General features: G+C 35.1%; 2 protein-coding genes across 4 annotated transcripts; both read right to left on the reverse strand.

Annotated features, from left to right (window-relative positions):
- Positions 1-1,439: 1,439 nt before the first annotated feature.
- Positions 1,440-13,604, reverse strand: LOC111014790 (Protein kinase superfamily protein). The gene is given in 21 exon segments (XM_088118592.1): positions 1,440-2,131; positions 2,237-2,288; positions 2,412-2,476; positions 3,476-3,531; positions 3,633-3,684; positions 3,941-4,042; positions 4,142-4,198; positions 4,294-4,332; positions 4,400-4,494; positions 5,314-5,450; positions 7,351-7,700; positions 7,797-7,859; positions 7,979-8,047; positions 8,721-8,786; positions 8,855-9,026; positions 9,629-9,705; positions 9,809-9,890; positions 11,134-11,178; positions 11,276-11,400; positions 11,512-11,766; positions 13,241-13,604. Coding segments are annotated over 21 exon segments (2,202 nt in total). The 5' UTR covers positions 13,415-13,604; the 3' UTR covers positions 1,440-2,062.
- Positions 13,605-16,612: 3,008 nt separating this feature from the next.
- LOC111014811 (Tetratricopeptide repeat (TPR)-like superfamily protein) lies at positions 16,613-25,287 on the reverse strand. Of its 3 annotated transcripts, none has more exons than XM_022289637.2 (15): positions 24,665-25,287; positions 23,479-23,610; positions 22,404-22,473; positions 21,797-21,910; positions 21,293-21,376; positions 20,590-20,640; positions 20,374-20,403; positions 20,167-20,229; positions 19,995-20,060; positions 19,630-19,758; positions 19,296-19,331; positions 18,888-19,007; positions 18,624-18,788; positions 17,541-17,661; positions 16,613-17,028 (listed from the first exon to the last, which is right to left on the reverse strand). In XM_022289637.2, exons 1-14 carry the CDS (start codon positions 25,108-25,110, stop codon positions 17,551-17,553), a joined length of 1,617 nt encoding a protein of 538 aa, XP_022145329.1. In that variant the 5' UTR covers positions 25,111-25,287; the 3' UTR covers positions 16,613-17,028; positions 17,541-17,550. The 3 variants fall into 3 exon arrangements, with proteins under 3 accessions (XP_022145329.1, XP_022145330.1, XP_022145328.1); XM_022289638.2 differs by having other exon boundaries at positions 17,531-17,661; XM_022289636.2 differs by lacking the exon at positions 16,613-17,028 and having other exon boundaries at positions 17,404-17,661.
- Between the last annotated feature and the right edge of the window lie 140 nt (positions 25,288-25,427).

A 25,427-nucleotide genomic window follows, 5' to 3' on the forward strand; every position in this document is an offset into this window, starting at 1 on the left:
AGATGATAGATTAGTGGATTTTAGCAGGATGTTAAAATGTTTCAATTGTCATTGGAAGGCCAAGCACTGTGATAAAATTCTTTCCATTAATTTGGTCAGTAACGAGGAGATTTTCAGTTTCAAGACTAGCAATGATAATAGGTTTTAAGTTGTTTAATAGGCTCAAGTTGGCTATATTCATGGTAGTTGTTTCATGTCCAAGATATCCCAACTTTTATAGAACTCCTTTTAGTTTGCAATACACCCACGATAGAAGATAGTGGGTATCTCTCTGTCATTTTGTGTAAAGAATGTTTGAGAGAGGTACAGAATTTTGTAATACTCAATAATAGAAGAGAGTTCTATGAGCATACTACTAACAAATGCAAAAAGGTATTTACATGGTTTGAGTGTGCTAGATAGACTCACTTTTTTTTCTTCTTGATATGGTTTGTTTCCACAACACAATAGGCAAGATAGGCTTTTGCAAGCGAGAAAAGGGATGATCATTTGCTTTTGGGTCATTGAGCTGACGTTCTAACACCAATGAATCAACTATAACTATCATCAATAGCTGAGAGCATATTTGGGAGTGTGTTATTTTCTAAAACCACTTATATATCATTGTCAAAAATTACAATTTTAAATGGATGTGATTTTGACGATAACAAAAATAATTTAAATCATGTCAAAATCACTTTCAAGCAAACCCTAAATAATCTTATTAGAGCATAAGGCAAGGTTGAAACAAGGACGGCTTCCTGTCCCTTATCCACACCCCCATTTCACTCTTCATCCTTGCAAACGGAAAATTTTGCAGGAATTGAGAGTAGGGAACATGCAGAGATCGTGTTTTCCACGGGAAATTATTCCATTTTTTTTTAAGAAATTCCAATTTAGAAGTTAATTCTCCATAGTAAAGCTGCATTTGAATGGTTAAATTCTCATGAAGAATCTTCATTTGAAAAAAATATTGTTAAATTTTCTAAGTCGGATTTTGAGGGTGAGACGAGCGTAAGAAGAGGAGCCGAGGGAGGGAAGGAAAAATCTAAGAGAGAGGGATCTAGAAGGGTCGGTGGTTAGGCAAAATTAAGAGCCTCGTTAGGTTATATATATAAGAAATGGGGAGGGGACAGTGAATGTATTCCTCATAAACATCCAAGCGGTTGGGAACATTTTGTCGCCGGGAGCCTAAACGGGAATTCCCCGTCCTATTTAGAGGGCATCCGCAGAAAAAAATAACATCCCTATAGATTGATAGGGAGTGTCATGGGAAAATGGATGAATAAAACCACCTTCAAAAAGTGAAATTGATCATGAAACCACAAGTTTAGGATTAGTGGAGAGAGACCAAGATGGAGCTGCATGGAGTAGAAAGAAAATCAAGAAAACCAAAGTTTCAAACGCTCAAGCTCAGAAAATTGGGGATACAATTACATACCCACACGTGCAAGTTCAAGTTCAAGCCAGGAATAGGAATATACCCATCTCCAGATTTATAATCAACATTATTACTAGCTAAACTTTGTATAAAACAACCACATTTGGTAATCTAAAAAACAGATGAAGAGGAGAGGAGGAATATAGGTTGACATAAAAACAGAGAAGAAAAAAGAAAGCCCCAGGCCAGCCTGCGTTTGCAAGCTTCTTGTTTTGGGTCCTTTGGATTTGGGAATGAAATAATATAGTTCATTATTACATATGAACAAATAAATATTAATGTAGGAGGCTGGTTCATCACAAACTAAGCTTCCAAGGGCCTTTTTCCATCTCATAGCCATCCGAGAAAATAACAAGAGAAAGTTAGACGGCGTACCCGGCAACACGGGAGTTTTCAGAGCCGATTGCCACTCGGGATTGACCTGGAATCTGCCAACTCTGAAGAGCCAAATGAAGATGGCGATTGGGAGGCTGAGAAAAATGGTTTGCTGGCTTTGCCTCGACAGAGCTATTAACAGGCCAACAATAGACATTCTCCAAAGAGTTGAATGTCCCAAAAACAATTTTACTGCATACTTATTGCTCTCTCCCAGATGTATACAGCGGCATACTTTACAGTAGTCGTAGCACGGGACGTGCCTTTTCAGACGTTCTCTTCCCTCTTGATCTCATTTTCGTCATGACCAGATGTTGAGTTGAACTGCTCTTGTAACTGTAGGCCAAAAGATTAAACAAGAGTGGCAGTCTAAATACCAGAATTTAACTAATAAACAAGTTACTTATTTTTTGAAAAAGAATAAAAACTTGGACGACTCACTTGAATGTATTTCAACTTTTCAGCAGTCAATTCATAGGTCAAATGCGTCATTCTGGAATGAAAAGAGAAACACTGTGAAACACTACAACATTTGGTGTGATCTATACATCTATAACACTGTGGTGTTGAAGGAAATTCTGGAAAAATATTCAAAACAAATTTCTAGAGAACCGACCTAGCTTGAAGTTCGGAGACCTTCCGAATCAGTAAACGCTCTCTCTCAACAGCGGCTGATTCAGCCTGCCAAACAAAGGAATTCTACATATCAGATGGGTGGGGTTCTTTATACCTATACATATATACTTGCATCTATTTTTCCAATATGAGACAGAAAAATTGGTAATGTAAGCTATATAAGGTAAATAAAAAGTCTGTATCTTGTTAAAAAAAACTCCAAAATGAGTGAAAAGAGAAAGAAAAACTGAAAGCAAGAGTATAGCTAGGCTAAAAATAATAAAAACATCCAAATTATACAAATATTATTGTAGATCGCAAACAAACTAGAGAGCAAACGACATCTGAAAGCACTTTAGTTTTAACCAAATCAAACCGATCTACCCGACATCTTGACTTAATCTCAATACACATTTATTTTCTTTTTTAATTGGAGTTGTCTCATTTATGAAAGCATTTGAATGTAATCTTTTAAGATTTGTAAGTATATCCCTTTGACTAATACCTTCAACCCTGTTGTGGATTACAAAACAATTTCCAATTGGAAGCTACCATAGATAGATGAGGAATAATTAGAAAACTTTCGAGCAGTTCCAAGAGGAAGCAAACCAAATCACCAAATCCCAAAGGATGTCCCCACTTCTAACCTCATTTTGGAATATTCTATTATTTATTTCACCCTAAATAAGCCATATATATATATACACACACTAACAAAAAAAAAAGAAATATATATGGGCAAGAAAATAAGAACTCGAGGGAATAATCATTGACTAATATTTTTATGGTCATATCACTTTTAAATTGCTTTACTTTTTATATTGTCCATGAGAAGATAGATTAGCAATTGCTCAAAAACATTTCTGCAGACAGGGTTTCAATTGGAATATTGAATGAAAAAGCAAAGCCAAATGTGACAATATCGAGCCATTTATTAAGTTCGTTTAAAATATCAGAGACGAGCAACCACTTTTATTGATCACCCAACAAAACCACATGGGCAAAATGCTAAACGAACCAAGTACATAATTGATCTTATATTAATTTTACATTGATTGTACTTACACTTCCATTGTTCTCCGAGCTTCGAGGCAGTGGAGGCAACTTTCCATTTTGAGTAGCTTGTATTTGAAGGAAAAAAAAAGTATCAATCACACGTTAGGCAAAGAACCTTATAATATAAGATGATCATGCCAGCCATCCTATAATCCTTTTTACTTACCATCAACCACGTCTGATGTTTGTAAGCTATTCAATAAGCTCACTATAAGATCCTGAAACCAACAGAAAACTTTATATCTTTTTAGATTGAAAACTAAGCTTTTATATTAAGACGAATAAAATAATTACAAGAGGGTATAAAAAAGACAGTCCAACAAAATGAGTCAAACTAAAAGAAAAGGCTCCAATCAAGCGGGATCTGACCTAAGTAATTACAAAAAGTTTAGATAGGGAAAGGCACAGCCATGATTAATTCAGGAGACTGAGCAAAAAAAAAAAAAATCCACCATTGTTTTAATGTAACTTTACCTGTTGAATTGAGGTCTGATGGAAAAGATTCTGAAGATGAGGCATTAGAACTGATGTGGGCATGTTGATGTTGCAAGCTTCCTTGGGAGAAAGGCTGACAGGCTGTGGAACAGAGAAAATGATATCACAGGAGTAGAAAGGGAATAATTTTGTATTCTAGTAATCATATGGAGGTGAAGGCAAGCAGGGAAGCTTACGAACCTGCTTGGAATCAAATATCCAATCACCAACGCTAGCTGACTTTCGTAGAGGCGAGTTCTGAACACACATCAATGTACAGAATTCAGAACACGAGCATCAACTAACCTAGACATGGTAATTTTCGATGCAAGGAGCAAAGAATGATAACAAACCTGTGAAGACCGGCGTGAGACCGTACTCAATGGAATATCCTAATCCAGCTTTCAAGTTAGTTCTGGTCAGTTTTTTATAAGAAATTAAAATAATGGTATAATCTACCTTTACGAGATCTAGGTTCTCTGATGTTACTGAAAAACGTCCCTTAATTTGCACAAGATTAGCTTTTGATTTGTCATCCATTGAATCTCGAAACCCTGTTACAAGAGGAAAAGAAAAAATTACTGCCAGAAAAACTCAGCAAGTAAGAAACACAAATTTTGACCACTCACGTGCAAATCTTGGATGCTGGGAGTTGGGCAAGACATCAAGGTCAATTTGATATTTTAAATACTATTACAGTTAGGTTGTAATTTGAATTTAATTTTGTAGGTTTTTCTCTCCATATACTTCACTGCTTTAAAAGTTCAAGTAATGACGCTTCCTGTATCCTTCAACAAATTTCCACCATTTACTTGACACCATTAAAAAAATAAGATTCATAAATGGCTCGAGCAATCTTGTTGAAAGATGTTCTACTAACTACCATCAACCAATTTAAAATCTCTACATGTATGAATAACTAATTAAAGTCAATCCAGGTCAAGAGAAAGCTAATCAGATGCTGATGGATAACCAGATATCCATTGACAATAATCTCCTAGAAATCGGAGGACCTTTGAAAGCAAATGTCGTTCTTCTTTCGATTGCTTCTCAATCGCCAAATCCAAAACTTCTCAATGGTGTGTTCTTTCCGATATCTTCTCCTCTTACTCTCCTAGCATGCTTTGTATGATCGGGAGGCATTCATAACTCTCCCTAGTGGTGTCTTTTAATTTACGTTGATTCTACTGTTACTGTCACTTTTATTTTTGCTCACTCCTTCGGAATTTGTATCTTTGAACAATTTTTTTCATTTTCATTAATCAATGAAAAGTTCGTATCTTGTTCAGAAAAAATATATATATATATTTTCTCCGAGAAATCCTCCATTTCCTAGTATGTAAAATGTTTACTTAAGTGATGACCTTCATTACCTCCAGAAGGCTTTATGGGAGCTGATAGGCTGTTTGCCGAGGCTCGGTTTGGCAGCATCAGTGGACCACTGAAGCTTGGAGCTTGCCGTGCTTCTCGACGATTCTTTTCAGTAGATGGTTGACTTTCAGAATCAAACCTAACAATCAGTAATGACACAAAATATCATTGCAGATGTCATAGCAATTAACCAGCTATAAACAAATAGCTACTTGATTAAATTAAATGGTTAGTTCTTCCATCCCTTGTTCCACCCAACCCTTCATCTGTATCAGGTAATTTAAAAATAATAATCTCACTACTACACTAACAAAATATTAATCCCTTGCTTCAATTTAATTTGAATATAAAAAACTTAAAAAAAATTACAAAAGGGGACTTATCAAAGAACTCGGAGATTCTAACAATCAATAAAGGGATGAAAGACTCGAAACGAATGTTGTTGATAAAGAGGTGCAGAATTGGATTCTTCACAGTGAAAATTGCAGCAGTAAGTAGAGGCTAATGAAGACAGAGCAGTAAGGTTGCAGGAAAGTTTGGGCAACTTCTCTTGCAAATCTGCCTCTGACAGCAAGACCCCAAAACTCAGTTCTCCTACCAGGTGAACTTGAACTGGTGAAAATTTCGCGTGATAAGTCCAAAGACAAAATCATTAATTATCCATTTCTCAAGTTTGTACCTATGTAGAAAGAATGAGATAACTATGAAGTTTGCCACGAGAGGGTTTCACCAAAGCCTCTCTAAATTTGGGATGGAATTCTGTGCCTAGAGATACTTCAGACTGGCTCACAATGCTTCCCTTGGTGGTGGTTAAACAAGCGAAAATACTTTGCAAATATGCTACTAAAGCCCTGTTTTAATCTCCTCATGATCATTATATGATTGTTAATTATAGTCTCCTCTTGATTGTATGGTTCCGTCAGGGTGGCTCCGCCCCTGCCTTTTGTTAATGCATTTTGATGTTTCTTATATAAAAATTAAAAGAAAAAAAGCTCTTTTCAATCTGGATAGAAATAAATGGTAGGCTTTTTAACAATAGACAAATTTCTGTAGAGGTTTTTCAGAATATTATACAGCTTAGTGCCTCATATTGGAGTGCCCTTCTCAAACCATTCCGTAAACTTCAGTACTTTCTCGATCAGGCTTGATTGGGGGCTTTTTCGTAACCTCTTTCACACAAGGGATCCCTCTTTCCATGGCCTTTAGGTTATATCCCTTTTTCGTGATTGAGTTTGAGCATTTGTTTGGCATGATTTTGAATATTTTGTTAGTGGAATTTTATATGCTTTATTGATTGGTTTATGCACGATTTTTAATTTTAGTTTTGAGAAGGAATTAACTACAACACTTATTCAAGTTCAAGTGAATGAAACTAAAAGTTTAGGATTAAAATTAACTCACCCACCTTCTCTCCTTTCAACAGATTGTTAGAGCCTTCGTTTGGAGCCTTGGACAGAACAGAACAACTGAATTATCAATGAAAATGTCTCTCCTTTAAATAAGTTCTTTGATAGCGTTATGTTATTAGCCCTCTGCAAATGTCAATATCCCCTTTACAAATTATAGTCGTAATGACCTTGTATCAAAGTGGTTTTGTAAATCTGTTTTGGGGATTCATTCATTCATCAATGAAATCTCTATTTCTTACCCAAAAAAATAATAATAATTAACTCACCCACCTAAGTTCAAGGGATATAAATTGAACTCCCCTCCCCGCCCCAAAAAGGAAAAAAAAAAAAAAGATAATGAACCATTCCTAGACTCAGTTTCAAGTATCAGAAAAAAACCAAAAGAACTTTTATGTTTCTTGTTTCTTTAACTCAAGTTAGGTTCTCAAGCATTATACAAGTTTACTTCAGCACAAAAACAGTATAAATAGGTAGGAAACACACTTCTATCATCATGTTTATGCAATGAGAAATAGAAACAATGTGTGGTACAGGAGTATAAACATCACTCCTGTGTATCAGGACCATCTCAAGAAGCAACATGAGCAAATAATCAGATTTATAAATATGAAACCATGAAAAAGTACAAACCTCTCAGAGCCTCGCACTCTTTCTGATAAAGAATGACTAAGCACAATACCAGGTAGAAGTGGACCACTTTGAGTTTGACGACCTTTTGGCATTTGGGTTTTAGTCTTGCCTTGTACATTGTCTTGGCCAGAGGTGGATGCTTCTGCTTCAGTGCTCGTTCCATTTCTCTTCCATCCGGTTTTTTCTTGGAACCCAGATTTCAGCATATCACTTTCCATAAAGTTTCCCTTTTTGCTCAAGCACTCCACTTGTGCCAATCCCTGACCACTTGCCCCTAATCCATGCTCATCCCGAGATAATTCACTACATGAATTGAAATTCCTCAAACTAGATTGAGGACAAATAGCATCCTGACATTTACAAAGAATAGAAGTGAGCACATCAAAAGCAGTTGAATACTTATGAACTTGCAGAAATAAAAGCTTGGAGTAAGTAAAACTCTAGACCTTAACACTACAAGAATTTGTTTTCTCCTCCTCTTCCCTCATCTCTGGCATATCATCATTCACCTACTCATAAATATAAAAATCAAAGGATAGAACACATATTCTATAACTGAAGACATATAACCGTAAACAATTTGAATTTAAATATGGTTAATAATGCAGCAAGGAAAAGTGAGATTTACCAAGGAAGCTTGGGCTTTCAAATCCTCGACATCAAAGTTCCATGCACTAACTCCTCGCTGGTACTCACTCTAGTGAGGGCAAGATGCAATATAATTGGTAAAAAGGAGAAAAGGTAAAACTAAAGAAAAAAAATTGTGTGGTGTAAAAAATATTTAAGAAAAAAAATCCTTCTCTTTTTTTTTATATTCGTGAGTGTCCAAGTCAGCTTGCGCGCACTTGACTAATCTTACAAGACAACCACCTGGTCCTATTGCATTTAGTTGCCAAGGAAACTCGTAGGATATTAAAATCTAGGTAGGTGGTCGCCATGGTTTGAACTCATGTCCTCTAAGCCCTTTACTATTGACGGCCCTTATTGACTTATTGACCACTCGACCAACCGATGATCATTAAAAATTCCCTTTTTCTTAATAAAACAATTTGGAGCACTGTTTTTAATGTATTTATAGAAAGGAATTGACCAAGAAACAACATGTACAAACAAATGGAAGAGATAATAAGGGTCCTCGAAATTGTGTTGGCAGAGACAATACATTACCAACACTTCCCATAAAGCCTTGTGAAAGCACAATTATAGAGGATAGACTCCTTGAGTTAAAAATGAGAAGAAATACCTCAAAAAATATTAATTCAAGGACAAGAAGTACAATAAAATGAATTTACTTGAACAAATGGTACCGAATCAATTTGTTTTTAAATTAAAATAGAAAAGGATAAATGGCTTTAAGAAATATTTACAACCTGTGATAGTGCTTCTTGCTCTGCTGAAGGCATTTTCTTTAAGGCTAGCTGGGCAGCATCTTTAAGCTGCAAGATTAGATAATCCATCAGACTAACGAAACCATGATATGCTTGTAAAGTAGTGGAGAGCTTACCTGCAGGTCCTTTACACGGTGTGAAAGAGGAGGCAAGTTAGCAAATAATTTCTTCAAAGAAAGCTCTGGAGGCTTAGCATTCTTGAAAAAGGAGTGCTTTAAAAGTTTCTCAGCTGTTGGCCTCTTGGTTTGATCTTTCACCAGGCACATTGCAACCATTTCTTTTAAAAGACTGATTACAACTGGAAATCCTCTAATTAGAATACATCTATTAAACATTTACCAAGTACAATTCATGGCTTTGGTCCAGCGACCTTTAACCTTCTAGTACATAGAAAACCTAATAAGGAATTATTGGCAGGCTTGGACAACAATGCAGAATTGCCACTGAATGAAAAATCAATCAATTATTTAGTTCCAGGAGCATATAAACAATAAACAGTTAGCTGAAAGCCAGACTAGGCATATAAATAACCAGATGAATTAAAGCTACAGAAGACGGGGAGATAAAAACCAAATTTTGTTTGTGGGCTTGGTTTGATCTCATTAGTCAGTCTTAGGCCCTTACCACATGTTTAAGCTGTAGACCATGGCAGTGAACTAGTGCCAATATTAGAAATTTTGGCATCACTGGGAAAAGCCTACCCAAAACTGGCCAGCGGTCCAGCACAATCTCAAGCTCGATCAAGCATATAGGGAAAATAGTTTCAAACAAAAGCAACATTTGTAGTAATAAACTTGTCATCAATAATATAACAGCATTTTACATAATAATATAACAGAGTATTTTATTCAGTATCTCTAGTCACGAGGAGGAAAAAAAACCAACAAAACACCTATACCTTAGAGAACTTTTTATCTCTATCGTAATCTAGCCCAGGAGGAGCATTTTGTATTGTCATAAGGAGCACCTATCAAGAAACAAGGGCAAGGGGGACGAAGAATAAGATACAACTGACAGATGTGGAAAGAAAAATATCGTGGATAAAGCCAGTTATGTACAAGTAAACGTACCTTCATTGGAGGATATTTAGAAAATGGTGCATGACCATGAGCCAACTCCAATGCTGTTATACCAAAGGACCAAATATCAGCCCTGCACATAATGATGAAAGGCATTGATGAGAGGACTTCCTGTATTGTGTTGGAGTGTACAAGTGAAGGGAGGAGGAATGGGCATCCTTCACCCATGTTACTATTGAGCATTGGTATCCAAAACATACCAAAAAAAAAATTAATACAATATCCAATTACTTAATTTAATCCATTCAATGTTAATTATTCATTTTAAAGTTAGAAATAACTAATTCCAAATTTCGTATAAGTAATTTATTCAACAAACATTGCTAATAAATCTAATTTAACTTAATACAATTAATTTACTTCTTAAAAAATATTAGTATATTTTAGGCAATAAATAAAAAATACATTTTACAAATCTCAGTCATAAACACCAACCAAGATCATTCTAGTCCAAGCATCACATTCTCAAATACTGAAGACTATAAAACTGCCACTGCCAAGTTCCCACTATCTTATCTTTGTTTTGAAAAAGTCAATTGTCCCGTGAGAATAGTCAAGGTCCGTCATACTTGTAAGCTAGTACAGAAACTCACGGATATAATATATATATATATATATATATATATATATATATATATATATCCAAACTTGACTCTAATTCCCAGTTTCTGTGTCCTTTCCCTAAAACTAAAAGGAGTATAATCTCCCTATCACGTTTTTTTCCATTACCCCTTCCATTTGAAACCTTGGTCTTGTCTATTTTACTCTTTCAGAGATTGGTGGTCCAGTTAAAGAAAACACAGCATTAGCTCTGCAGCCATAGCTTCAAAGGAGAGGCCAAGACATTGTGGCTTAATGCACTAGAGGCTTTATTTTGAGGGATTCGGGAAGAAAGTAATCGGAGGGTTTTTAAAGGAAGAAGTGTGAGATGGGAAGATGTCTTAGGTTGTTCAGCAAAATTAAAAGCTGTACGTTGGTAATATGGTATGGGTTTCTATAACTCCTATAGGGAGTAGGTAAACAGAGTTTAGTAGTAACTTTTCAGCATATTAAAGAAAAATGTTTCTTCACACACAAATACACATAATAAATTTTTTTTTTATTTAACAAAATAACTCAGTCACAGTGGGAATTGGGGAAGCATGTGAATAGCTGAAACAAACAGCATTGCATGCCCAAACCCTGAACATTTACGGATCTAGACCCCTGTAATATGCCTCAACAATATGAAATGAAAAACCATAAACTCGTTGTGGCTATAACCCTGGAAATTGTATGATAACATTTAATCTGAAGTCAACATCGAACAAACTCACTTGGAATTATATCCCGTTCCTGGTTGCAATACCTCCGGTGCCATCCTAAGATAAAGTTAAAATGTTAATTATTGGTGGTAAATACTTAGGGATCAAAAAAGTGAGAGGGTTGAAAAGACTCCGCCTAAAAAATAAACCCTACCAGCATGGGGTTCCCACAAAGGTATTTCTGGAGCGCTGTCTATCACCTGTATCAAACATGCAAGCTGAAACACCAAAATCAGCAAGCTTCACAGCCCCATTACTATCAAGCAGTATATTTCCAGCCTGCAAACAAAAATATAAAAAGATAATAAAATAAGAGCCTTCTCAAATATATTGTTAGGATTGATGGGGTAAAGGAAAAAAAGAAAAAAAAAGAATCATGGAGTTATAGACCTTCACATCCCGATGTATGTGTCCCTGGCGGTGAAGGTACTCCAAAGCTTTAAGAGTTTCTTTCAGGATAGAACCAATAGCAACCTCTTCAAATCCATCTGAGTATGCTGTCTTTATTAGGTGCAAACAAGAACCCTCTGCCATGAATGGCATGACAACCCAAAGGTTTCGTTCAACAACAAATGAACAATAAGCCCTTACAAGGTTCGGATGATCTATCAAACTCATTGTTTGAGCCTCCCTACGTATATCATCCTGTTAAAGGAGAAGATCCTCTCTTATAACAGACATAATTAAGAGTCACTAACTTAAAATTGTTATAGTATCGAGCAAGAGAATTTAGAGTAAGCATTTAAAGCTTAAAACAAAATTTAGAACGAAATCTGGGAAAGGAAACAGAGAAATATGAGAAACACAAGAGTACCAAAAAATTACATCAACAGGGAGATAATAATCCACTGGTGCCAATGTTCAAAATACTGTGGTGGCTGGAAAGCAAAAGCATTTGAGGCTATCAATGCATCGTATAAGTTTATTATCACGAGTGCTAAAAGATTATAGGGCCCCTTTAGACCAAGTATGGTTTTTGTAAAATTTTTCATTTGTTGACTGGAATGCTAATCCGTTCCTTCTTGCAATTTTCTTTCCAATGGAACTACTTTTTGCCTACCTATAGACATGCATGCGTGCATGTATAGGAGAGAGGCTGGAGTGCATATGGGGAACTTCTAGTAGCTAGCAACGATGATATAAAAAGGGGGCCCGCATATCTTTACCACTTCAAAGACGTATTTTACAGTCAAGAGATGAGAACCGTGACCACCTTTACGCACATTACCCACTCTATTGTCTTGTCACTTTGGAGCAACTTTGCAGGTTATTGATTATACCTGGGTTACAGGCAAATGATCAGAGTTCGAGTTCATTTCTTTAGAATAAACCAAATAACGGTATTCTTCCTTCTTTTTAACTAAATGGATTGTGTAGCCTTTTGTAATCCTCCTTCCATTGTCTTTTTTGTAGGTTCCTGCCAGTCTTTTTTTTTTCCTTTATTTTTTTTCTTGGTAGCAATAAGACTATCTTATCAACAAAATTAAAGAAGCTTTAAGGAAATTTTCATGTCTCTAAGTTTTATGATAGCTGAAAATATAGTACCCATTCCATAAGGAAGTAAGTGGATTTGTTCTATTTAATATGGTGTTCGCATAACATATTGACCAGGCATCTAGGATTTCTTGCAGGCTCGGTCTTCGCTTGCCACTTGCCAGAGTGCGTGAATCAATCACGAAAATAATGGAACCGAGAAACAACTATACCGAAGTCACTTCGGTTTGTATACATAAACTAACCCCAAGGGAAAATAAAATTGAAAGTTGTAGTGCACAAAGATACTCATGTCCCCGAAATTTTACCACAAAATATAAAAAAGAATCAAAATCACAGAAATTAAACAAATCTGAGATCACAAAAAGGGTGAAAGAACACTTAGTTAGACGAGAAGCGTTAAAATTCCTAAAACTACAAGGTACCAAGTTATTGTGAAGTTAAGCAAGTCAGCAAAAACCTCTCCAAACTCAAACCAAGTAAATCAACAACAATTCAAACCCGATCTTCAACAAACACGGTCCAAACACCAACTAAGCAATCAACAGAAACAAAATGAAGCAAAACGGCAACAATTCAGAGCAGAACCAGGAAGAGGAGCACAAGGAAAGGGCAGGTAACTTACAAGATTACTATTGCAGCGATCAAGATCCAAACACTTGATGGCCACAACTTCATTAGACGGAGTGTAGATCGCTCTAAAAACCGTAGCACTGGCACCATAACCAATCTCCTCGAGAAGCTTGTAGTCGCTAGAATTGGCGCTGTAAAACCTGAGCTTACCTCCCATCCTGCCCATGCCCTAACGAACACTTGGCAGAACCAAAACAGGCGATCGGAAAACCAGTGGAGAGTAGAAGAGCAGTGTGGAGGAGGCGTCAGGAGGTGTGGAGAAGGAATATCGGGTCGTTGACCGCCATGAGAAGCGGTAGAGAGAGAAAAAGGAGGAGGAGAGAGAGAGAGGGAAGAGAAGAGAGAGATGTGGGGGAAGGCGGGGGGTGCAAAGCGAGAGTTAAGCGGGTGATGACGTGTCGAAGGCCCACGTAGGCAATGCCATTTTCTTGAAAACAAGCCCATTGGTGATGCCAACCAAAATATTTCCAAAGTAATCTTTCTAAATAGTTTCTTTCATGCCATCTTCTTTGTTCTAAATTATTAGTTTCAAGTTTTCAACCCCTTTTTTTTTAGTTTCTTTTAAATTTGGTTTGTTACACTTTTTAAATGTCTGTTTTGATTTCTCTTTTTAAAAATAGATTATTACAGTTCTGATTTGTAATATTTTAACATAAATTTTATACCAAATGAAAATTGTTTAATACAAACCTATGGCTAAATTTAGTGTGTGAAGTGTCGTGCTAAAAGCTTAATTTAAATAAATGAGATAGAAATGGAAATAAAATTGTTATTTTTGTAAATATATTATCCAAAGTGAACTTTTGAAAATACATAAACTAATGAGGAATAATTAAAATGGACATTTTGAAAAGTATATGAAATAAATTAACAAATTCTGGATTAAAGGAGTATTTAAACCTTTTAAAAAATATGGAATTTTTTAGGATGGTGGTATTTTGGCCTTTTAATTTTCAAAGTGTATGGTTTAGCTTATGAATTTTTTAGTTTATTCCATTTTGGTAATCCTTTTAAAATAGTAATAATATTTTTGGAGTACTCTATCCTTAATTGTTCAACACATGGATAATGTGGTCATTAACGTGCTGGTGTGGCATGTATAAATGGAAAAAATCTCCTATTTTCACACTATAAATTTTACTTCATGAATAATTTGTAACCTTATTAGACCTCACATAATTATTAATTATTACTTTCTAAAATTTAGTGGTTAAAATAAAAATAACTTTCAAACTTCCAAAGATTAAGATAATTATTTTTTTATATTGAATATTAGTATATAAAATTTAAAGTTGAACAATTAAAAAATAATAAACTCCAAAGTTCTTAAATTAAATTGAAATGAGATATACGCTAAAATTTTTATTATTTTGTATATATTACATTGTCGATGAGAGAGGTTCGATTCGGGGTACAATTTAATGAATAGTTGAGTTATGTTTAAGTGAACAAAAAATTGTCTTTTAACTTGAAATAACTCAACTGACTATAACTACGATACCTATATCCGACTAAAAAGTCGTGAAATTGAATCTTAGCACACATTTGGTCAATGGGACTATTTCAAATATTCTTTTTGGACCTTTCAAAAAATAATTTTAGATTAATTACTTTTACTTTCCTATACATCATGATTTGATAAATAATAAAATATACTCTTCTCTTCATGTTTGCTCACTTTGGCGTTGACACCTTATCTCGTGATAAAGTCATTCTACTTTTATTTTTGCAAAATACACCCTTTATTTTAACATAATTGAAAAGGAAAATATTTAATTTCACACCACACAAGAAAAAATAGCATTTTTACATACTATTTAACCATATGACTTTTTTTTTATTGGGTTGCAATCGTCATTTGTGTGGATCATAATATTATATTAGAGGCGAGGAGTTGAAAATATGCTCGACCTCACGAATTCAAGTCATAACACATAGTTTCGAAAAAGTCGAGTCATAACACGTGGTTTCATAAAATTGTACAATTTTTCTATCTATTTTCACATGTATAAAATTTGACTCAACATGTTCTATTCTATACGAGTAGAAAAATAGCTCAACTTGATAATTAAAAGAAAAACAGAAAAATTAAAACCCAATTAAGATGAATTTTAACCACTTTCGAAAGAATAAAAAATAGAAGGAACAAAAGCCTTAATCACTAACGTTTTTGGCAAATTTAGATCTCGTTCAATTTATAGATATGGTGGAAGTATTATAGTTTACCCGATTAATTACAAAAGTCAAAAAAATTTGTAAAATTATTTTAAATGTACAAATGAAAATTTAACACTTCTCGCAAAAACGAGCATAGCTCAACAGTAATTAGCATGTACCTTCAACCAAGAGATTATGAGTTCGATCCCCTAGCTAATTTACAACAATGTTACATAGAAATTTTTACAACACAATTAAGGAAAAAACAAAAGAAAACAAAAGGAAACACTATAATATAATTTAAACATTCTTTGAAAGTGATAAGTTTGAACTTTAAATTCCCAACGAAATGGAATATTCTTATAATATCTACTACATCTATTCACACTATAAATTTTTCATAACGTTGACATAACTGATAAATTTTTCATAACGTTCACATAGCTGATAATGAATAAGAGTAATATCGGACTTCGAATCTCCGCAAAACAACGTGTAGTTAAAGTGAAGTGTAATGGGAATAGAAACAAAGGACATACTCATTGTCAAACAATACTTGTTTCTGTAGAAGAATAGAACACATGAGACATCCACATAAATGACTCTCTTTCTCTCTCTTCTTCATCTTCTCCCTCTTTCTTCTATTACTACTGATTGACTGTACAGATACTATGCAAACCCAATGGCCTATCTAACCAACCAGCAACCACACCTCCCTTTGTCTTCCCTTAACTTCTTCTCTATCTTCAACTTCATCCCCACCTCCATTTTCAGCCTTAAAAACTATCAAACAAACAGAATTTTGGACCAACATCTCTCCTATTCCACGATCGGATTTCGACCTATGAAAACTTCTTCCGATAACTGCTTCACAAAGATGATTAACGTTCTGTATGTTCTCGCATGTGTTTGTTTTTCTTCTAAAATAACAGATTTGGAAACAATAATCTTAACTAATAACATTAACATTTGCCAATCATCTAGTAAGGTTCTAAGCTTTCTGCATCGTCAAAGATACTCGATCAAGCTCTTCTTTTGGGAACGATTGGACCCTGCTATGGTCGAACCTAGTAAACCCGATGTACTATTTAGTCCTGAACTATGAAGCGCATTATATATTCTTTCTAGCCACTCAATTATAATCAAAGCAGTTATCATCAACAACCGAGGAGAAATCTATCAATCCTACCTACTAATGCCAATAAGGTTAATAAGGTGGAAAGAAATGATGCATTGGGCAACCCCAGTTCCAGCTCTACTTAACTAAGCCCTGTAATTATACAAGGTCAATCCGACCAACTTGAATGACTTTATTAAACAAATGTCATCAAGCTGCTCATAAAGCATTTTGAGGGAAAACGAAGAAAATACCTCATATGCACACAATAACTAATATTGAGAAACAACTATATCTTAAACTTAGGACATTTAATTATCAAGAAAACTCGTACAAATCAATGATATCACGTCAGCGCGTATCAAAAGTCCATTACCCATTTCCAAGTTTGGCAGCCGCCATGAGCTTTGTTGTACCAGCAATACACGGAAGTCTTTCCAGCTGCTTCCTTTTTCAACTGTAAACATTATTATTTTACACCATTGTGGTTGGTGTACTGACCTCTCCTGATCATGGGTGTTACAGTAATTACTCTTTTCACTCACCATAAAATACCAATACCAATCAAAGAATTATTTTATATTTAATCAAAAAACGAAAAAAAAAATAATAATCAGGTTGCAAAGATTAATTACACACACACACACAAAAGAAAGAAAGAAATACTATTCCTTTGTTCGTTGTCTCCCAGGGTCTAAATCATCAATCCAGAAACAATATTGTGTGCGAGTGTATTTTATTATAAACTATTGTTTTCAAGATCTACTGATAAAATTACCAAAATAATTCAATTGAATTTTTCAATGAAATTAATTCGATACCACTTGTGCGTGCTGTTAACAAGCGACATGTACATAGATTATTAAGGTTGAAAGGAAATCTGACTAAAAGAACATGTATTAAGCACTGGAAAGTACTCCAAAATTTTGTGTTTCAATTTAGAGGAATGGATACTCAAATCTACTGTGAGTAAGCATAATATAGACATAAAGATAATATTGATGATACATTTGCGTACTTGGTAATAATCAGCCTGCTATGATGCCAGCCAAAACGTCGTTCTTGCCTCGAGCATAGATTGTGTAAACTAATCTAATTGCATCAAGCCATCCATCAAGCGCGTCCCACGTGTCAGCGACCTGACAGAACAACAAGGTGATCATATAAGTTAATAGTTATTGGGCAAAATAATGCATGTTTCATGTTCCCTAGAACAAAGGATGCACATGCAGTACTACGTAAGTTGTAACAAAAGGAAACCATGGGAAATTACATGTGATCAATGCACTCCACTCTGATAGCAGTAACTCGTACAGACCAGACATAATGATCTTTGGAATTCAGTAAAGTTCGATAAATTGGATGTTCTAAAGATCATTTTTGATATGATCATAGGAATTGGTTTCAATTTTGTCCCGAACCTTTTAGAAGTTTCGGTTTTACCTTCAATTTTTTTTTTTTTTTTTAAGAAACCCCAACCTTTTCTTGGCAATTTCTGTTGATATGTGTAACAAAAATATAAAAGACCAAGCTCATATGATAGGGGCATTTTGTATGATTTATTTGGTTTCAATTTGCACTTAATATTTTTACAAGTCTCAATTATAATAAAAATTGCTAGACCTATGGTTTCTTTTGTAATAATTAAAAGAATGAGATAAAACTGACATTTTTTAAAATATGAAGGGCAAAACTGAAACCAGTTGCATAGCATTTTGTACCATTTTGGGTCCATTTGATAGCCATTTTGTTTTTGTGTTTTTGTTTTTTTATTTTTTTTTTAAATTATGCTTGTTTTTGTACAATTTCATTAGTAAATTTTTCACCTCTCTTGAAAATATATTTGAGTTCTTTTAACTGAATTTCAAAAACAAAAACTACTTTTTTTCCCCTCAAAATTTGGCCTAAATTTTGAAAATGTTCATAGAAACTATATAACAAAAAAAATGAATATAGGTAATGTTCCTAAGCTTTTTTTAAAAGAAAAAAGAAAAAATGAAATTGTTATCAAACGAGGCCTTAGCTTTTTTGTTTTTTTTAATCACTCTTTAGGAGCAAAATTCTATACATGTACGATGTAATGCCGCTAGAATATGCTCACCAAGAAAACTGGTCCATGGATTGTGTCAATGCAGAGTCCAGCACCGGGTGGTAGAGTTAGATCTGCGCATGCTGATACTGAGACAATATCTGGAATTTCTACTTTGATTGTCCTCTCGCCATTCAAGCTAGGTGATGTTTGTATTTGCTCCCCCCCTATGTTAAGCTGAAAGAGGATTGGGTGTAGAGGATACAAGTAGGTTAAAATCAGTCTCAACCAAATCACATAAATGCAGTGGTTAACTTGATTTTAAAAAATGGGTACCTTTTGCAATACATCATGATTTAGAAAAAATTGTGAACGTTTCCAATCACTGTGAGGAGCAAGTGGTCTCCCCACAGGAGGTGCAGTCAGGTATCCAACTTTTAGATACGGCAACGGCAGCTGTCAAAAAGTCAAGTTTCATTAAGTTCATTGCAACCAAAAATATTTCCTGATCAAGGGATGTAACCAGTAAGTAGTAATCTGAAAAGCACACGTACTTCAGAATACATGATAACTTCTGATTTACAAGTCACAGATTTCGTGAAAACTTTAAAATTACAGATAAAATGCTCGAAGGAACGTAAAATAACATTTTTATTCATAAGAAACGATTTCATTGATGATCTGAAATATGGCTCAAGTTCATGATCAATTGTGATGTACATTATTTGATAAGTCAGAACTAACCATTGAACGAACCAACCGCAGGGCACTGCTGTAAACCTAATAAAAAAAACATCAAAATTTCAATTCAAACTTTTAAATGAAGAAAAGAAATTGACTAATCAGAAAACAAGAGAAATGGGAGAAAATTTAAGAGTTAAAGCCTTTTGTATAGTATTTGAAATGTCTTTGTTTTCTTTCCACGAACATCAATGCTTAAAACACTATCATACTTGTGCACAAATACTTGTCCAGTCGTTGGTAAAGATGTAAAAGAAGCAGAACGGAACATAATATTCCGTTATTACATCAGGCTCAACAACACAGAAATTATTCGAGACAAAAGGACCAGGCTTACAGAGTAATTTGGTTTTAGAGCATGAGCAGCTGCGATATAAATAGCAGATTGGCTGTACAAGTCATTAGGGGAAACATCCTTAGCATTTCCTGTTCCTCCGGTCCTTAATGTGTCCTCAGCTAGTCCATACTGTAGATGCCAGAAATCAGTTTAAGATTTGAGCAAATTTATATAATCTGATCTGTGAAACAATCAAGAGTTAAATCCCCTATTCCATTGTCACTATCACTTATATAGACAGAATTTGAGAAGTTCTTAAATACATCTCTACAACACATGTTGATGAAGTCATTCTAAACACAGCGCTTTAGACAGATGTAAGATCATGTAATTTCCATATACAGAAGGACAGGCAACAGACTCACCAGAACAGTACCAAGATTGTAGATTGCTCGATGAAAATCAAATTGCAACTGTATTGCTGCACGAAACTGTAATGGAAGACAACTCAGTTATCAAGAATGGAACGTAACAGTAAGTTTTATGTGAAAGGCAGCAATTATTTTGTACTTAGATGCTGCCAAATAGTAGTGTTACCTTACTGATAGCTGTTCTTACAATTGTCTGCTTTTCTCGTGCTGGCACAATCGCACTGAGTTCCTAAAATTAATCATGATATTCAATAAAAACAAGTTTCTTACACATACTGTGGTTGCATACGTGAAGGTGGGCCGGCGAGAGCCTTTAAATTCAAAGAGTAAACTAATGTGAAAAACATAACATAACATAACATAACATAAGTACCTGTAGAGCGAGTCCCCAATTATTTAGCGCCTGATATAGATCCAAAAAGAGTTAGCCTTAAGGTATTAGCAAAATAAATTTATATGATTTATTTCAAGTTATGGAGGTTTAATAGAATCCATTTCACAACGGAGAACACATTCCATGGGAAGAAGAACATCCCAGAGGGGCAAATTTAAGCACATATGGGTTTTCTAGCAATTTCTTGACATGTACCTGGGGACTGTTCCAATTGAGTTGAACAGCTTTTTCATAGTTTTTGGTAGCCTGAAAAATGGAATAATTGAAATGATTAATTCAGAAAAAAAGGAAACAGTAATTACTGACCAAATTATATATCAATTATTTTTGTGGATGAATTTTAAAAAGTTCCATTCAGTCCCTCAATAAATTGATCTTATTGTCAACTTGGTTTATCTAATATAAAAGAATTGCTTATATTTTATATGTTTTACCAGCATCCCACAAGAGTTGATGATTAAATATAATTAGACCTTTTATACAGTTAATAACCCAAATGATACTTTTGAGAGAAAGCAGGTATTCTCTTTTTTTTTCTGAAAATATAAAATTACTAATATAGGGGTGGAAATTTGAATTTTCAGCCTAAAATGGAGGCTACTAATTTTTACACTGAGTAATGAAATTGATGATATAATATTAAGGAACAAAAGGAAATTTGATAAAAGATACATTTCACCAAAAAGAGAGGAAAATAACACCAAATTGGAGAGGACATGGAGTGTCCATTGGATCACAGCCATCACAATAACACAGTTGATAGCTAAATTATAAAATATTTTTCCCTTCCAAAGGAAACGTTAATATATCCCAGAAAAAAATAGAATGGCAAGAGCCCATCCCTTTCCAGTCATAGACATTCCCAAATGATAGATACACAAGGGATGGAAGCATAAACCTGCTTCCATAGTTCTTCAGCCTCCTTTGTACGACCACGAATTTTGGCCCGATCAGAGATTGCAATAGCCCAATTATAAAAAGCCTGGGATGCAATCCGAATACATAATATCATTGAAATAGCACCAACAATAAATTTTGCAGGTCATGTAAAAATGCATACAATAATTTTCTTTATCTGCTAGTTCCAAGTTCAGAAGAAGGCTCATTTTTCGTAATAGGTTATCAAACCTTAGCAGGAATAAATAATTACTGGTGTGAAAAATTGGCCGGAGGAAAATCCATTTTGATCCATCTTGAAAAAAGAACGAAAAAATAACTCTATATTCTAAATAACTTCTTTTCTGGCAGAATCAATATTAGAAACTCTTCAAAATCTGTCCATCTTTTCCTTTCAATTTTTCCCCATCTTGTCATTAACAAAACATTTTCCCCCATCTTCTGCTCACATTTCTTGCAACGTCATCCTGAGTAGTAAAAGTTTAAAAAAGTTTTTTTTACATACATCATGAAGTGTTGGGCAAAGACGGGTAGCCTCATCATACTTTTTACAAGCCTCCTCAAGCAACGCATCTTTAGAAGGTGAAGAGGAATCTGCACCAACATTATCTGCACTCTCCTGCAACACCAGATTAATAAAGAGTTTATTGTGATATTGCTTACAAAAGAATGAAAAGAGATCTGTAGATTTTTTTTCAGTAAGAAACAAGTATTTCATTGATAGAATGAAATAACCAAAAGCCATGGTGGCTAATTACAAGAAAGCCTTCCAATAAAGATCTGTACATTTTATAGTGTATTCTAACAAAGTTTTACTTGTACTATGTGAAAAAACTAAATGTTTCATTGCATTTTACATCCCTGTAGTCTTTCTGCAGAAAATATTGGTACTGTACTGGAAGGTGTCAGCTAACTAGTTATATTTTTTTTTTTATATTTTCTTTTATATCAAACACATGCCAAACACTTAATTCAATTGAGCTGGAGCTATATTAATGACCTGTCAATGACTCAATGATATCTCCCTGCACTCTACAAAATTACTGATCAAGAGATAAAAAGGAAAAGGAAAAGAACCACCTTCCCAAAAGAAATAATATGAAGTCTCAAACCTGGAGGACTAATGCCCAATTGTATAGAGCATCATAGTCTTGAGCATTTCTCTCAATTGCACTAGCATACCTGCAATATTTAAACGGAAATTAGATGATTGGAAACAAGTGACATCTATAGGAGTGGCAAATTATTTTTATAAAGAAATGGATTACTATAAAATATATATTTTCAATAAAGATGATCAAAAGGCAAAAATTAATTCTTGACCTTTCTTTAACGTTCATTTTATCATATTTTCAAAGGTTTGTAGATACCTGCCTTCATTTCAAAAAACTAAAATAAAAGTTGATATGTACTTGTTGGGCATTTTCAACGGTACCATGGTGGCAAACGTAACTCATATGTCTTGGACATCATAATTCAATTCTTGGTGCTACCCATGGTTCGTCTAAAGCCCAAAGTTCACTAAGGGGTAATAATCCTTTGAAGCCTAATCATAATTCAATGGGAAACAATGTGAGCCTTCATGAGCTCTACCCTCCTATAGTCATCTCCAAGCGACATGCCCAAGATATCTTGAGGTGACTGTCTTGAATCTCACCTATGCCATCTGTGCTTTGCACTTAGGCATGCCCCTTTGAAAACAATGGGGCCACCTAACTGGAATGTAAATATTCTACACATAATTTTAATTAAGAATGATTTTTTTATGGTTATGGAAACGAATCAATACAGTATAAGTATCAAATCTAAGTATTATGAAATCAGCTAATCCCATATCGCTTTGCATGAAATGAAACCTAATCTAAATACCCATGGTAATCAATATAAATATAAACAAGCATACACATAGTATTGTATATTGTCTTCTTAACCAACACTTGTGTATGCACGTCGCACGAGTTTCCCTTTTCTTCATTTTTATTTTGTTGCGTGAAAATCCCAGTCCAATTCTTACAATGCATCCCAATCACACAACAAGAGCTTAAACACAAGCTCCAATTGGAAGAAATGGGAAAAAACAACTGGGCAACTATTTCAATTGGAATTCAAAGTTTGAATTACCATAACCTCCAAGAGAAATGCAGAGGTCTAGTTGGTAGACAACTACAAAAAGTATTGTGATGATACCTCCTAGCAGCAAATGTGAGAATGCGTTGGCGAGAACGACCCTCCTCATCAACACCTGTAACACTATTGATCAACTCCATAGCAGCTCTGCTCTGTTCAGAATAAGGCTGATGTGGGCTATCTTGAGTAAAACTGTGCAAATTCTTTTTTTGATAAGAAAACTGTGCAAATTCATACAGTAAAAAAAAGAATACAGCTCTTGAGACGGACAGTGATAACAGCAAAACTCTATTGTCATGTATAGCAAGAAAAAGGCTCCACTGATCATAATGAGCATTTTCTTAATTGACACCGAAATCAAATGGGAGAAAATCAAACTAATTGATTAGTATGCGAAAAGAAATGGACAGGGATATCCAAAAACGAATTGATTAATTCCAAAAATCCTAAAATTGAAACTACAGGTAGAGGATGGAACAAAGAGATAGAAAAAGAGAAGATACTACTGTGAGAAAAGGACAGGGGATAAGAGAGCAAAAGATAGCAATCCAGGAAAATGCATTAGTAAAAAGATTTGGATGAGAATATAGTGTTCACAATGCTTAAGAGTGTTAGTGGGTCATGTTGGGACAGTTTTGAGGCCGAACAAAAACCACAACACTCGATCGTTCAAAGCAATCAGTGTTTCTTACCCTGATAGGAAGACAAATAAAGAGTGGACTCCTGAAAGGAAGAAAAACACCTTAGATATTTTTAAAGTGTCGGCTTCCAACAATTTGCTGGGGGTCTATCAGAGGAGATGAAAATTATCGTTAAAGAGAAGAAACCTTGCTGGCGCCAAGAAAGCTCGTGGGATAGCTTTAGATCAACTTTGACTTTTGGAAATTGACTTGCTCACATACGAATCCTTTGATTTTTATGACTAAAATATTCTTCTTTGAAGGAAAACTACCCAATAACTTGTTTATCAAAAATAGGGAGGAATATGTCTAACCCTCAGGCTTGAAAGAACAGAACGATCGTAAAACCACTCTCCCTCTAACAGAAGTGATCGCTTTTTCTCCGGTCACCGGTGGAAGGAGAAGATAAAAAAAACCAGGTTAAACATTCATAATTCATCATTCATTTCCAAATAATTGAAGAGTATACTGCATTATTAGAAACAATTCAGTCACCAATCAACTATATACAGTATCCTAAAGTAAAATTAACATGAAGAACAACAAAAGAGAACGAAGAAACGAACCTGTGACCGGAGTTAGCCTCGGGCCTCTCGCCTTCCGATTCATTAACGCTGTCGTTACCATCATCACCTTTCAATCCATTCAGCAGCTCCCTCATGGTGAACGTCCGGCTTCCTTCGTCCTTCCGCAGGGCGGGATGCGAGTTGTCGGCGCCGTTGGACGGGATCGAGGCTTCCTCGGGATCACCGGACCTGGGATCTGTGGCATCCGTCACCACCTGCAACTGGATGGACTCCGACGACTGTTCCCTCCGAGACTCCGGCTCCGATCGAGGCTCCGCATCTGCTTCTTCATCAACCGATTCTGATTCGCGTTGCTGTTGGGGAATTGTGGCAACTCTGGATTCTGGGTCCGATCCGGATTCTTCAGTTTGCTGTGATTCTGACGGAATGTGCGGTTGGGTTTGGTTTCCGTTCTGCAAATTAGGCTCCTCGGGAGTAGGCGACATGGTGAAGTGTCAAGCGGGAAGAGAATCGGGTAGAAGCAAGCTTCCGGAAAATGAGCAGAAGCAGATCCGTCAAGAACGAAACTGAATGTTGAAGAGAGAGTGATGAATTTTACAAGCTCCCGAATTCTAACCCCCTCCCTCGTGTAATTACTCCGCCATGTTTGAGTGACACAACTAAGCTCAAACACTACATCCAAAACTTTACCCAAAGAAATAATAATCATAATAATAATAATAATAAGATTAATCATGAATTACATCTCGAATACCGACGCTAGAGCAATATAGCACAAAGGTAATTGATATATATTTCCAAC

This window comes from Momordica charantia, assembly GCF_013281855.1.
Source record: "Momordica charantia cultivar OHB3-1 chromosome 10 unlocalized genomic scaffold, Mcharantia_2.0 BLBB01000010.1, whole genome shotgun sequence".
Taxonomy (NCBI): domain Eukaryota; kingdom Viridiplantae; phylum Streptophyta; class Magnoliopsida; order Cucurbitales; family Cucurbitaceae; genus Momordica; species Momordica charantia.

Bases quoted from the DNA above. Each gene is read 5' to 3' on its own strand.
- LOC111014811 (XM_022289637.2), bottom strand. From the start codon at position 25,110: ATGTCGCCTACTCCCGAGGAGCCTAATTTGCAGAACGGAAACCAAACC. The intron at 18,789-18,887 runs GTACCCATTTTT...ATCCTCTTTCAG, and splicing joins ATCATGATGTATTGCAAAAG to CTTAACATAGGGGGGGAGCA. The intron at 17,662-18,623 runs GTGAGCATATTC...TTGTTCTGTCAG, and splicing joins TCCATGGACCAGTTTTCTTG to GTCGCTGACACGTGGGACGC.